The sequence below is a fragment of the Sebastes fasciatus genome, chromosome 4 (assembly GCF_043250625.1).
Source record: "Sebastes fasciatus isolate fSebFas1 chromosome 4, fSebFas1.pri, whole genome shotgun sequence".
NCBI classification, from domain to species: Eukaryota; Metazoa; Chordata; class Actinopteri; order Perciformes; family Sebastidae; genus Sebastes; species Sebastes fasciatus.
Window position 1 is genome coordinate 25,903,327 of NC_133798.1, and position 14,876 is coordinate 25,918,202.

The following is a 14,876-nucleotide window of genomic DNA, read 5'->3' on the forward strand; positions in this document are numbered from 1 at the left end:
TTTGAGGTATTGATCAGGTCGATGCTGTTCCTCAGCTGATTAATGCTACTGTCACTCCACACTTCTAGAGTGCAGTCCACAAGCATGCGTGTGCGTACTGCATGTGTGCCTGTGTATTTTGTTTGTGTGCTTGCTTGCACGAATCGAGGCTCTACAGAATCTATACCCTGCAGTTAGAGGCCACGCTGCCATATTATTGGCCAGTGGGGATGCTGTTATGGTTTGTGGAACAGTGGAGGCCCTGCGTTTGGTCTCCAGGGCTCTTTGAAAGCTGATCTCCACAGTGTCAGTGAGTGTAGGCTACAGATGTCCCATCACACAGGGCGGACTGGAGGTGGAGGAGGTGAAATCAATACAAACTGCAGGAGCCCAAGTGAGCGACACAAAGCTAGAGGCCAAAGAAACTTTATTTATTTATTTATTTTACAATTTTTACTACAACATTTATGTGGGAAAATAAAAATCAATCTGCAGTGTTTTAGGCAAAGTGTCAACATCTTGAAACAAGACAGAGTAAAGTCGTTTTGTGCACTTCAAGAAAATCTCGGTGACATTGCTTTCAAAATTGACATGAACTTGTAATCTTAATAAACGTTGTGTGTTTGTGGTCCAGGCGAGCCAGAAGACAAGACATCAAGCATGGAGACCCAGCAAGTCAGTGCTGGGACACAGAAGACAGTACGTAGACTTTGTTCTCTGAAGAAGTTCAGCCTTTATCTGTCTTTGTTTTTGTCTATGCAAGCAGTAAACTACGACGTAGTATTTGGGCCACATTGAGAGAAAACAAAATGAAAGAATAAAGTCATAATAATACAAGAATAAAGTCTTAAGTTTAAGAGAAAAAAGTCGTATTATTATGAGATTGAAGTAATAATATTATAAAGTAGTAATTTGACTTGTTATTAAGGGGAAATAGAGCAGCGTGCCGCCTGTGTGAAAAATGAGGATCGTGAAGCATCTTCTGAAGTTAGTATAGGTTTCACAAATAACAAAATACTTCATCTTTTGGCACATCAGCATCACATTATCATAAGTATTGGGACCTTGAAAAGATTGTGCAAGAAACTGCGTTTATTACATAGAAAGAACCACACGGACCTGGGGGAAATTGCCTCTTTTGTGGAGGAGGAAATTACTTTTTTTCTTGTAAAGTTATGACTTTATTCTCGTAATATTACAACTTTTTTCTCGTAAAGTTATGACATTATTCTCGTAATATTATGACTTTATTCTCGAAATCTCAGATTTTGTTTCCCCTCAATGTGGATTTAATACTCCGTCGTAGTAAACATACATCCAGTGAACAGATAAATGAATCACTTAACCAGTCACTAGAGGAAACCTGCATGAGATACCTTAATTTAGAACCAGAGAAAAGAGCCTTGTATTGATAACTGTTGTGTTTTCTTTAGGTCTTGTTGGGGGACGGGTAGAGGAGAGGATCCTCTATGGGGTGCAGAGCAACTCCACCTTCCTTGAGTGTATTCCCAAATCTCAACAGGCCCAAATCCGGTGGTACATACAGAGACCTGGATCCGAACGCAGGGAGGAGGTCAGAGAGTGCACCCGTCGACACACGTGTAAACTATCTCTCTCACTCTTTCCTTTCCTTCCTTTTCTTTCTTTCGTCACTCTCTGAAGTCTGAAGGTGGACCTTTGTGCTTTTCTTGACTTTACTGTACCTGAGGGGTTACATTTTCTTCAAGCCAGGTCACAAAGGAGGGAAGTTATGGGGCCAAACACAGACATTTGTCACTGTAGCAGTCATTTTCTCTCACATAAGTACTTCAAAGAATCCAAGAACATACTTGACTTCGACCTCCCCGTCTGTGAGGTCTGAGCCTTGAACCCATCAGCAACTGTTTGTGCCACAAATCACACTGCTGCAGGTCCTGCTTATCTTGGGGAAGATAAAAGCAGTGCTCGGACCTGGAGGATGCTGCTCACAGCTTACAGTGTATACAAAGTTGAATACCCAAAAGTCGCATCTGTGATGGAATTATAGGTAATAAGGGAGCCATCTAGGGTCTCACTACTTCCTTGATTCAGGTGATTATTGATGTTTATGAGTGTCCAGAGCTTTCTGAAATTTTCTGCAGCTCCTCTGGTTTTGAGGAATGTGAGGAATGACTTAAACCAGACCCACCTGAGGGGATGGGATGTTATCTAACGCATATGAGAAATGGGGGGAAAGGAACATGATAATTGCATTTCACCTTTATTTTTGCATTTGCATTAAGTATTCATGCTGGAATGCAACTGTTTTTCCCTGTGGGCCACCGTAGGTTCAAGGGAGATTATAGTTGAATTGTGTTCTTAATGGTAAAATAAGGTGGTGGATCAGAAAACAGGTTCTGTACACTAAAGCTGAATAAAATACTGACTTCACACAAAGCATTACTTAAAACAAAAATAAATAATTTAATAAACTTAACAAGTGATGGACTAGTTAGTGAAAGAGTGCAGAAAATGTCCCTTTTTAGGGTGTACTGCAAGCTGAATTTCCAGCTGTTGCAAAGTGGTGCATATTTAGTCTTTATTAACAAAACCATACTATTTAATTTTTGCTAATTGTCATTGCATTGGACCAAAGTCACTTTAAAACTCCTGAGGATCCTGGGAGACAGGATGGTGGACAGAGAAGGACATACAGGGACAGAGACTTTAATGTGTTTGTGTTTGAGGTGTGGACAGGAACTCATTGATGATGACACTCGTCTCCTGAATGAGACAACAGCGACCTGCTTACTCAGCACCTCAGTTCCCTCCCCTCCCCTATCCAAACATACAAACCTTCCTCCACCCACTGCGAGTGGCCTTCGTACCACTCAGTCCTCCTCCTCCTCCACTTTCCGCTACACTTATTTACTCCCACGACTGGTCCCCTGTCCTCTCTCCCAGGGGTGAATGTAAACACACTGACAGGTGCAGAGACCACTAAAGACCCATGTGTTCCTTTATAGGCCCTCACAGCAGAAAACCCTGCGTTTCCCTTGGTGTGTGTGTGTGTGTGTGTGTGTGTGTGTGTGTGTGTGTTTCTTTATGATCCCCTACAGCAGAAATCATAACAGAGCGCTCCCTAGGGACGGCCATGTGTTTTGGGGTAATGAACACAATGGGGTGTTTTCTGTGTTTGTGTGTGGAGGCATGCGATGATATGTGACCTATTGTACTCTAGACAAAGTGATGAAGGAGTGAATGCAGGAGTTCTTCCTCCCTCAGGATTGTCATGGGACAGACACAGAAGCTAAGACAATACAGCAGAATGTGTAGAATCTGTTCGGTGGTATTTATGATGGCAAAACGTCCAAGATGTTTGGCTGTGTCGAAACACGTACATAAAAATTCTGTAATTTCTATGTGACTGAAACTTTATCTCACTGTCTTCAATTTTTCAGTTCAATTCGATATGCTTTATTGGCATGAATGTAACAGGGACAGTATTGCCAAAGCGTCAAGTAATAAGGAGATTATAAAGAAAAAGAACAACTTCAAGCCTCCACTGGGACTAACTGAACCCGATTTTTCTGAGGAATGATCTCACACTGTACTTTGTATAGCAAAAACTTTTACACAAGTTTGTCATACTGACCAATATGGATATTTATCGTGATATATAACTTAAAATTGCTGCTTTTGTGCTTGAAGAATGTCCTGATAGTGACTGAAACCTAAAGAAACCAGATGGTTCATTAAAATATTAAAATAATAATAATAAATAAGAAAAGAAAATTACTATTTAAGTGGGCACACACAGCTTTATAGTACAGCCTTTGCTTGAATAGATAAATATATAAATAAATGAATGTATTTCTTTGGCAGGGTAGCCAACATCTCAAATGTTTGTAGACACACAGTTTCCTTTTGTCTTTGGTACTCTAACACAAATGCTTGGATTTATAATCGTAATTATACAAAGAATATAATTATACATGGCTGAAAGACGCATTGTTTCTACTAATGGGCTAATAAATTAGTATTTAATTAACATTTTAGACTACAAACATTTCAAACTGAATAGGACAAATAGGAAGTAGTTTGAGAGATTTTCTTAATGCTTGAATACGTCTTCTTTCACTTCGTTTTCACTCTTTCTCATGTGGGTTTATATTTACGATTAAGCTCTTGATTGATTGTTTTCTTGGCTGAACCCCAGCAATGCTGCTGACAGTCAAAACAAAGTGAAGGAGTTCAAGTGAACCACACCAAGCTGGAGGTCAGAGAAACACAATCTGTGTACTTTTTCAGGTGATGGAATAGATAAGCTCTCTCTGTGTGTGTGTGTGTGTGTGTGTGTGTGTGTGTGTGTGTGCGTGTCTTAGTTTGAACTGTGTAGCACGGCATGTTTTTCTGTGTCTTTGTCTGAACCTTGTAACTTTGAAGATATTCAAATAGCTCTCTTGTAATTGATGCTATTTGACTCGTCTTTGTACACGACATGACTTCACTGCCTCTTGCTTTTGTTGTTGCTTTTGTTCTTTTCAGTGAAGTCATGGTTTTCTCTCCTTCTCTTTCATTACCACACGTTAGTAATGTTGCGTTTACCGGCAGCTGTGACAAGTACAAAAAAACCTGCAGCCTGATTACATGCATTTTACGAACTGGAGCTTGACTGGCAAGAATATTAGTACCACACCCATATTAAACCAAAACACCGGACGTTTATCACTGTTGACAAAGAAAATTCAGTTTTTATGATGAATTTATCACAAAGCCCTCTGAGAGTGGCCCTTATAGCACAGATGACGGGGCTTCCCTCTACCTGCTCTCACAGCTGGACGTGTGGTGTTGAAGCAGGTGATTTGAACCTCTCACTCCTTGTGTGCTTTCCTCCCCTCTCTGTTTCCTCCTGTCTGTCATCCTTTGTCCTCATCTGTCCCTCAGCCTCCCTCATCAGTCCCACCTTAATCTCTCCTCACTTAATTCTTGCCTTCACGCCCCCTTTACTCCGTCTACTTTGCTTCCTCATACTTTTCATGTTGTCCCCACAATTTTCCCACAGTCTCTTCCTCTTTCCCCCGTTTTCTCTCCACACTTTCTGCCTCCCGATGGCTTTTGATAAAGGCGTCCTCGACCAGCTGCTCGCAGCACCTGCAGCCCGCCCCCAACACTTATTCTCATCATCCACTCACATCAGTCAGCTCTTAAAGATTTGAGCTGGAAGAGATTTCCTCTGACTTTCTCACAGCATGTTTGTGTGTGTGTGTGTGTGCATCTGTTAGTTCCTGTTTGTGTATTCACCTCCTGGAGCCTGGAATGCCGGCCCATTAGAAAAATTTGCAATAAGAAAAGCATGGATGATGTTAAATTTCATCCATGGTGCTCATTAGAATAAATCACTGCCTTCCTGAAAGCATGGGAAGTTCTTAAACTGGCACTTAAGCTTTGCTTAAAGCTTTTTAAACACTTACCCACACTCAGTGGCTGTGTTTCATTGGATTGCTCCACATGCATGCACGCTTGTTCACACATACAAATACACATGTGTGTGTCCCTACAAACACAGAGCTCTGTGCAATACACTTCAAAGCTGCATTGCTATTCCTTGCACGAGTTTGTAGGCTTACATGCCCGGATGGATACCCACAGACACACACAGGTACACAAATAAAGACAGACCATCTGGGTGAATTTGAATGTCTGGCATTGCCATTTAGTCACAGATGCCTTGATTTTGGATGGAGGGTGGGGGGTGGGATGTGGGGGGGTGTCTCCACCGTTTTCACAGAGGCTTTGCATAAGTGAGATTTTATGTTTTTAATATATTTCCCATGTGTTTTGTCAGGTCAGTCAGGTGTGTCAGGAAATGAGAATGTGATAGGAGACAGACTAGTAAGTCGAATGTGGGTGAGGGTCAAGATCCAAAGAGCCTCCGAGGCCTGGGGGTCTGCCTCTGGCTGGACGACACATCATCAGTGTCAGATCTGGAAACTCCTCACACACACACTCACACACACACACACACACACACACACACACACACACACACACAGGTTCATAAAAGGATAAACAGGCAAATATTCAGTGTTTTCTTCATGCAGTTTACACTTGGGCCTCTTCTAGCTTTCTTATCACTTACACCTCTGGGGGGTCGGAGCAGGGCTGTGGGATATATGCTTTTGAAGCATCCACACATGCACGAACACACACTGTCATGCTCTTTCTCTGTCCTCTGAATGCAGCTGTGTTGTTTTAGGCCCTGACAGCAGCCATGCCACCTGATGAATCATGGTGGATGCTAAATGAAAAAAGCGGACCATAAAATTAGTACTTACCCTCACACCTTAACGACAAGCACTCTCTCACACACACACACACACACACACACACACACACACACACACACACACACACACACACACACACACGCACATGCACACGCACACACACACACACACCAACATTTTTGCCAAATACCTTCTTTAGCCTTTGCTCACTGCGTCCACTCATCATGCATTTAAAGATCTCTCCACACCACATAATGACCCCTGGCCCCCCCACGCTGTGAGTGACACTCACCACACCCAATTCAATATGTTTCCTGTTTCAGGGGTCATTAGCATGTTTAACACACCTTGGATACAAATCAGGTGTGAACGCATACGTGTGTAAACAGGGCGGGAGGTATCAAGCCGGTGTTTTGTGATGTGCAGTCATTCTGATTGATCGCTTGGGGGTAGGGAATTTCTTGTTGTTTTATAGTAAAGCTTTTAATCTGGATTTCTGAAAGTATTTCACATGATTTTGTATTATATTGTGTACTAAGCGAATTGTTCTTTATAATGAAGCTCTTTTCTTTTTGTCTCCTAGGTCAGGCTGGACGATCGTGTCGTACACACAGATCGAGGTCTCCTTATTCGCTCCCTCCAAACCTCCGACGCCGGCGTGTACATCTGCGTAGCTCAAGAGCACACACACTTCACCCACACTCTCCTCCATCTCACGCTACAACTCGTCACACACGGACAACTGGATGGGAAGCCCAAGCCCGGCGAAGACCCCGCGGTGGAGCTACGCAACGGCGTGGAGTCCCGCCAGCGCTACAAAGACTACCTGAGAGTGATGAGCTCTCCCTTTGGCTCTCTGGAGGAGTACTGCGATTCACTGTGGCAGGAGAAGAGGCCGTCGAGGGTCCGAGGACGAGGGTTAGGAGCTGGCAAATGGAAACATATGCAGGAAATGAAGAAGAGCAGGAACAGGAGACAACACAGGGAGAGGGAGGAAGAGGGGGACAAACAGGAGCGAGGGAGGGTGGTGAGGACAGCAGAGCAGTGAGGGATGTGGTAAAAAAACAAAAAACATTCAGCGTTAGCTGTCTATATTCGCCTGGTTGGATGATTAGGCAGAACGTGACACAGAACTGCGAAATTGCAATGACAGAATAATCCCTGAGCAAGCAAAATGTAACTCAGAGATAATGGGGCGTGAAAGTATTATTTCAACGAGCAATTTTAGGTAGTATTGGGTTGTGAATACGTCATTTCATTCATCTGCCAGCATTCTGTTTGCAGATAACATGCTTTTAAAAAAACACTGAATAACAATGATTATTGCAATGTGTTGTCCATCAACTTCTATTTTCAGCGACTGGAGATGAGCTGACCAGATTCCCCCAACTGACGGTTAATAGAGGTGATCATTTGATGATATTGAAACATAGTTGAATTGGTGAAAATATAAAAACAGTTTGCTTGTGGTGATGACAATGCATTCATGTTGAATGACTGTAAATATTTATATACCGTGTACAGGAGATCCAGCATGTTCAGTGTAGTCTCATTAGTGATCTGTATAACTATAATGATAATCATGTATTGTTTGGGCCGACAAAATGACATATTTTTGTATAAAACGTTTCACTCCTATACGCTGTAGGTTCAATAGATGTTTTCTTTCTTGCTGTTTTTTAAAGTTATTTAAATAAATGTGTCTCGGAGCCTCTGTGCCCTGAATTGCTTGCTTACATTGTGTGAAGAGAGATGCAGAAAATCTATTACCATAAAAGTGCAGTTACAGGCAGTCTCAAGCAAACAGCAGACGAGGTTGAGAATGGGTTAGGGTTAGTTCAGCTGAGCCTCTCCTGATATAGCAACACAAGTCCCTGTACACTGTATGCAGATGTCAGAATGATTCAGGACCAGCTGCTCTCTTGTTCAGTATGTGTGTGTGTGTGTGTGTGTAAAAAAAGAGAGAGAAAGTGGGCATCTTCAGGAGAAACCATGCAAATATGAAGGTTTGTGATCAAACTAAGCAATTAACAGGTTTCCGAGAATAAACTGAAAAAGCTCTACATGCGTCAACATCAGTTTCATGAGCATGAAAACCAAGCATTATGCAACCCAGTGTGTCTGACCTGAATGGTATGTTGAGACTTACATAATAATGTTGTAGATAATATCATGCACAGTGCTTGGATATAATGCTGACAACAATATTTCAAAGATTCCTCTGTGAAAGACATGAATCATGGGAATCCTCTGTTTTAACTGACTTATTAGATTTTGGTGGAGTTGCTAAAATACTACAGGTAGCCTATCATTCACATCTCCCATAGGCCTACTCAAGGGTGGAAGCGATGAATTACATTTACTCTTGTTTCTGTAACAAAGTCGTTTTGTTGTGTACTTTTTTGAGTATATATATATTTTTAAATATTAGTAATTTTACTTTTACTTAAGTACTTTCTGCCTTTAAGCTGAAGTAGGCGAGATTGGAGCAAATATGATTCAAAAATGCTATTTTTATAAAACAGTCGCTATATCGTGACAGTACAATACATGAAACGGGTAACCTGAAAGAAATCATGTTCCTTTTGTGTATTCCGGCATCTGCAAGATTTCACTTACCGGAGGAAAACGAGCAGTAAGAGCTGATCTGAGGTCCGCTGTCCAACTGCCATCTATGAGAGCCGGCTGTCAATCACTCGCGAACTCCGACCAAACGGTCAAACTAGGCCGCGCTGATCAAATATGAATCAATATTATGTTACGTTAATGCCTATTTCTCGCCTCAAATGTTTTCAGAATCATCTTGTAGTGCACGGTTTAGCTGTAAAATGAGAAAGTTTGTGACGCCGCCGCCATTGTGAAGTCTGTTGAAGGAACAGCCAATAGGAACGCTCTCTCAATGAAATGACCTGTGATTGGTCAAAGTCACAGACTAGATGTTCTAAAGCCTGAAAACAGCCATGATGGGGCGCAGAAGTCTAGTTTTCTCTCAGAACACTTGAATTACAATATGCTGAAAGGTTAATATGGAATTTTTGCCCAATGATGCCAAAAATATACTGCCTACTGAAGCTTTAAGCAGCCTATTGTAGCCTACTTCCTTACACTTGAGGCTTTATTATGCCCTATAGGCTACTGCAGCCGGCCACCAGGGGGCGATAACGAGGTTTTGGGTTCACTTTTAGGGAGCTGTCATGTCGTCCATCTTTACAGACAGTCTATGCTCCGGACACACTACTGCTTCACACCTTTCCAGCTCATGAACTTTTGTGGAAGAAGACCTGCACTGTTGTATTTCGGGGATCCACCCAGCAACAACCTCAACTGAACTGAAGTACCATACCATACCATCCTTGTTTCCCCCTTTTCTACACACTCCAGGTGAGGACTAATATTTAATAATTAGCATTTAACCCCTAAACCTGACTAGTTTATCAGAGGATTAATGTTCTATAAAACTGGTAGCTAGCTAGCAGTTAGACTTCAGTTGGTGACTTAGCTAACGGTACGTCCGAACATCCTGTTTGAGAGAAGAGGCTCAACTGAGTTGGATTCAGCTCGAAAAAAAGAAAAAGCATTTAACCCCTTGACCTGGCTAGTTCGTAACTTAATTTGGATGCTCCTCTGGGAGTTACTCAGAGGATTAAATGTTCATTAATGTTCACACCCACACACTTGACCTCCATGCCAAACTTCAGCCTCCTAGGGAGAAAACTGTGGCTGCCAAAGGGTGGGGGGGTTTTTGACCGACCGACCGACAGAGTGAGCTACAGAGCTGCTGGTTGCAGCTTATAAATAATTACATCATTATGGGTTAAGTTAGCATTAGGCCTATTGTACCTCGGCACAGGCGAAACGTAACTTTGCGTCTACCTTAATTAATCACTGGTTTAAAGCATCATGCTGTGGAGTTTATTACCTCCATCAAGGACGAAGGCCTAGGAAGGAGGTTATGTTTTCACCGGAGTTGGTTTATTTGTTGGTTTGTTGGTTTGTCTGTTTGGAGGATTACTCCAAAAGTCCGTGGTTTATTTGTATGACATTTTTTGGAGAGGTGGGGTGTGGCACAATGAACAATCCATTAGATTTTGGTGGTAATCCAGATCATGATCCGACTCCGGGAATTGTTTTTAATAACTCCGCTCAGCCTGTGCATTAGCACAGCACAGGCTGAGGCTAAGACATGCGCAGTGTAACTGATGACGCGTTCATGAAACCTGCCTTGGCGGAGGTCTGCGCTCTCCGAGTGCACTTCTAGTATTGTTTATAGACTACATCTCTGTGTAGTCTGCCTTGGTGATGTTTTATTCTACTATTCATTCCATAAGAAGTGGCAGCCAGGTTATTTAATTTATGTTGCTTAATATTGCTTGTTGGACCCGCTGTGGTGTCCTTAGACTTTTCATTTATTGTCGGCAATTTTTTCCTTTCCGACAAGCTAGTATGACATGGTTGGTACCAATTGATTCTTTAGTTTTCGTTATCTTCATTCTAGCTTTAGAAAACTGAGCCCGCTACAACCTCAGAAAGATCGATTGAATTAACGCGTTAAAGAAATTAGTGACGATAAAAGATTTTGCGTTAACGCGTTATTATCGCATTAACGTTGACAGCCCTAATTTTATTTTTACTTGAGTAAAGTATTCTACTACTCTATCCATCCCTTCCCATGCTAATAATGAAGGCATTGAAAAACTGATCTCATATATAGGCCTCCCCTAATACACGACTATTAGCTTTGCTTTGGTGCAACATTTACAGAAACCACCATGCCTCCCATTTCTTTGTGCTTGCTGTACTTGCCCTATATACAATATATGTAGATTATCAATATATGTAGACTATGCACATATGAACAGCATTCTAGTCTCCCATTTTGTGTATCTCCACAGTGATTTCTCCATGCTTCTTGTAACAAAGACTATAAATAGTTAAAGCAGCTCCTCCTCTCTATAGTTTATTTATCAGTCAGCTGCAAAGAACAAACTACATGCCCCCAAAAAAGGGAAACAGCAAACGGACACCAGGAAAGGACTGGAACAGACAATAACTATAGCGTCACTCAAGAAATATTGTTTCTCTATTAACAGATGCCACACCCTTTTAATAGCACAATTTAGGTGATGTTTGTCAATAACAAGTCAGTGACATCACAATATTATTACAAATTATTCTTCTAGCAGGTTATTTTTCCAGTAATCTCACATTTGCATTTATGCTATGACGTAACCTTCCTTTCCTACGTCTATTGTCAGATGTTATGCTTCCTCACATGGAGCTCTTCCCAATTGTAGACATGGTTGTGTGTCAGGCAGTTGTGAGTTAACTTGACCTTCACATTTGGCTGGAGATGAACCAATGAGTAAAGATGACCTGTTGCTATAGACAGGCAGACAGAAGCAGTGGGGGGTCCAACAAGGAACCAGAGTTCAGTATGGAAGCCCATAGAGGACTTTATCAAAATGATAATGTAAACTTGAAAAACACAATAGCATTATCATTTTCCACATTTGATATTTGAGTAAAAAATAAAATGAAAATGCAATGATCCAATTTGCATTTTCACATCTTGCCGTTCTATTGCCGTATTATAATTAAAACTGAAAAGCTGTTTGACATTTAATTTTCAAAGTTGTACCTCGCTGGCTGTTAAGTGGACAATATTAAAATGTTAATTCAAATTTGAAAATTTGCAATATGAACAATGTGAACAATGTAACCAGATTTTCCATTTATGCAAGCAATATTTAAAGGTATAATATGTAACCGTTGTTGGTTGCTGTTTGTCAACACAAGACATTCAAAGTTGGCTACACCTCCACAGCTCAACGAGCAAAAGGGAGAGAGAGAGATCAGCGATGGTTGAGCGAGCTATAAAGTGAACAAAGTGAGGGACCAAAGCAGCGAATCAGAGAAATAAAATATTGTTTTCACATTGTTTCCCAGCGGTTATGTTCTAAAACACAAATAAACACACAACTAACTCGCACAACTCCGTACAACCCTGCGGGAAGGTGCCGAGTTGCAGTACTTTTAATTTTCTTTTTTTTAAAAGTGTGTGTGTGTGGCTCAGCGCTGCTCTCGGTCAAACTACTGACACACACTGATCATAGCTGCAATTGCACACAGCAAATGAGAGGCGGAGAAGCAGGGAGATCACTGGAGCACATGCACTTAACACAACTCCTTCTCATCCGTGAAATACGGCCGTACACCCTGTGCGCTGTTATTGGCTGGGGCTTACAGCCCTCCGTGGGGCTCGAAGGCGGCAGAAGCGTCCCGAGTAAATCAAAATAAGAAGTAAACAGAAAATACAGGCAGAGAGCTGCATGATCTCTGCAGAAACAGACACCATATCACACACTCTTCTAGTGGGGCATAAGTGATAATTGAGAGGGATTCATTTTGTATCAGTTTATACATACTTTTTTAGTTAATTCTAACATATTATATCTTTAAGTCAAAATGAAAATGCAATTTTCTAACAATTTTCATTTTCAAGACTAAAGGCACGGCCTTTAGTCTTGGCAAATTTAACATTCGCCTCCCATTCACTTATACTCAAATAACACATACAGTATATATTTGGAAAATTATAATGCCATTGTGGAATTACATTTTTTATTTTCAAGTTTATATTATCATTTTAATAAAGTCTCCTACGAGCTTCCCTATTTCAGGGAACGAAACCCGATTTTCACGGAAGGAAGTGCTTATTTGATGTGATTGGTGTAATGAGCTGTCTGCTTAGGACCCCTGTAGTGGCCTTACAGGATACACAGACAAAGGCACATGCACATACTGTACTCTTTTTTCACTGCCTCCATTTAAAGTGTTCTCCCAGTGTCCAGTGACTCACGTGGACACATCAAGATCAGATACAGTGTTTGTTACTGGCGTCTTCCCAGTAGGTGGCACAGGTTGGAGTGGACTATTTAACTGATATCACCTTGGAGCTGGTTTAAAAAGTACTTTAAAGTGGTTTACAGCTATTTTGATTTCCCTCTGAATCAGGAACCTATGCTTTTAAAACTATTACATAGGTCAATGAGAGCTGTGTACTACATTTCCCCTAAGCAGAGCCTCTATGGCTCCATTATTTTGGATGCATTATCAATGCAGAGTGAAGTTTTTTTTATTTCCTCAATCGAAATAAATCATACTTATTATTCTGTGTCAATTTAGGTATGATTGAGTAACACATTCCAGTGTCTCTTTTGATTGAAAGGGGTTAAAAGAGAAGCTCAAACTTCCTCAGAAAACAATTATCAGTATGGGAGTGCCGGGTGTTAGTTGGCACATACAAACCGATTGCAATATCCGTTGACCCCGAATCTGTCATCCTGTCTGTTTCCATTATCTTGACACCAGTGACCACATATTTGTGTCAGTTTATGCAAGTGTGCCCAGGTGTGAGAATTTAAAGCAAAGGTGGTTTCCAATAAACACTGTCCCGTAACAAACTTCCACAGAACCACGCCAGAATCAAGATATCAAACACCGTGACAGGAAGACTAGAGGGAGAGAAAGGAGCGGAATTGAGATGTTATACCAAAGAGGCGTTTCTGGTTCTATATTACAGGGTATTTACAGCTGTGCAGATGTGTCTATTTGTCAGGTGTTGACAGTGAACTTCTGGGCCGGGTGGAGACAGCCAAGTCTTGTGTGGGAGCTGTCGGGTTGGGCGGTATTGATGGCCGCCTGGGGGTATTGGAAGGCGAGAGGTATGTGTGTTGGAGCTACAAACAGTTGTTGGCTCAGAAGTAATGACTACCTGTGTTCCCTCTGCTTGATTTACGGACGTACATGATCTCTCCTCACTCCAGAATTTGTGGCAGGACAGGCAGGATACAGCGAATATCCTGAACACACCCTATGATAGATGTTTTGTTGTGTAAAAAAATCCTCGTAAATGAGATGTCTCAAGAGCTCCTTGCCCTGTCGCTCTCTCTTGCTGTGGCAAATGCTTTGTAGATGTGGGATGCACGTTTGTTTGTGTCGGCTCTGGGGTCGTCGCAGCTGATTGGATATCGGGTGTCAGTTGGCGTTGTGCATCCATGCATATCTGCTTTCACGGATGTTTTGATCAGACTCCTGTTCTTCTCATTAGAGGTCAGGGGTCACAAAACAAGCTGCAGGGCTCAGCATCTCTGGTATCAAAGTACCAGAGTTTAGGGAATACTCTCAGAAAAAGTATTGGCAAGTTCAAAAATGTAAGAAGCCATAGTGATTGTTTAAGTGTCTTTAGAATAATCAAATATAAAACATGTAAATTAACCTATATGACTAAATCTAGTGTCTGCAGTTGAAGGTAGTTTATATGGCCTGTTGTTGTAGTCTTTCCCTGTCTGTGGTCAGTAAAGGCATTCATTGTGATGATACCACAACTGCTGCTAGTAGGACTGTGTTGGTCACCGCTGTGAGATAAGAGACAATTAACTAATTAGTAATTATAGTACTAATTTAATTACTCACTCCAATCACTCACTAAATGATTTTATTATCTTAGATGGAATGAATCTAATAATTGTTTTTTTTTTGGTAGTGAACCATCTACAGAAATGTGTAACTTGTTTCTGATATTTTATGTATAGACTGCAGAATAGCAAGAAATTGTGGTTACATCCAAAGCATTTCATAATGTTCATT

General features: G+C 41.4%; 1 protein-coding gene across 1 annotated transcript in view; it reads left to right on the forward strand.

Annotated features, from left to right (window-relative positions):
• The window catches only part of sema3d (sema domain, immunoglobulin domain (Ig), short basic domain, secreted, (semaphorin) 3D), a 34,114-nt gene extending 25,942 nt beyond the window's left edge, over nucleotides 1–8,172 (forward strand). Inside the window, exons 16-18 of the mRNA XM_074633181.1 lie at nucleotides 614–678; nucleotides 1,413–1,552; nucleotides 6,811–8,172. Of these exons, the coding sequence (XP_074489282.1) occupies nucleotides 614–678; nucleotides 1,413–1,552; nucleotides 6,811–7,275 (670 nt within the window). The 3' untranslated portion in view covers nucleotides 7,276–8,172. The remainder of the gene's footprint in view (nucleotides 1–613; nucleotides 679–1,412; nucleotides 1,553–6,810) is intronic.
• Nucleotides 8,173–14,876: the final 6,704 nt, after the last annotated feature.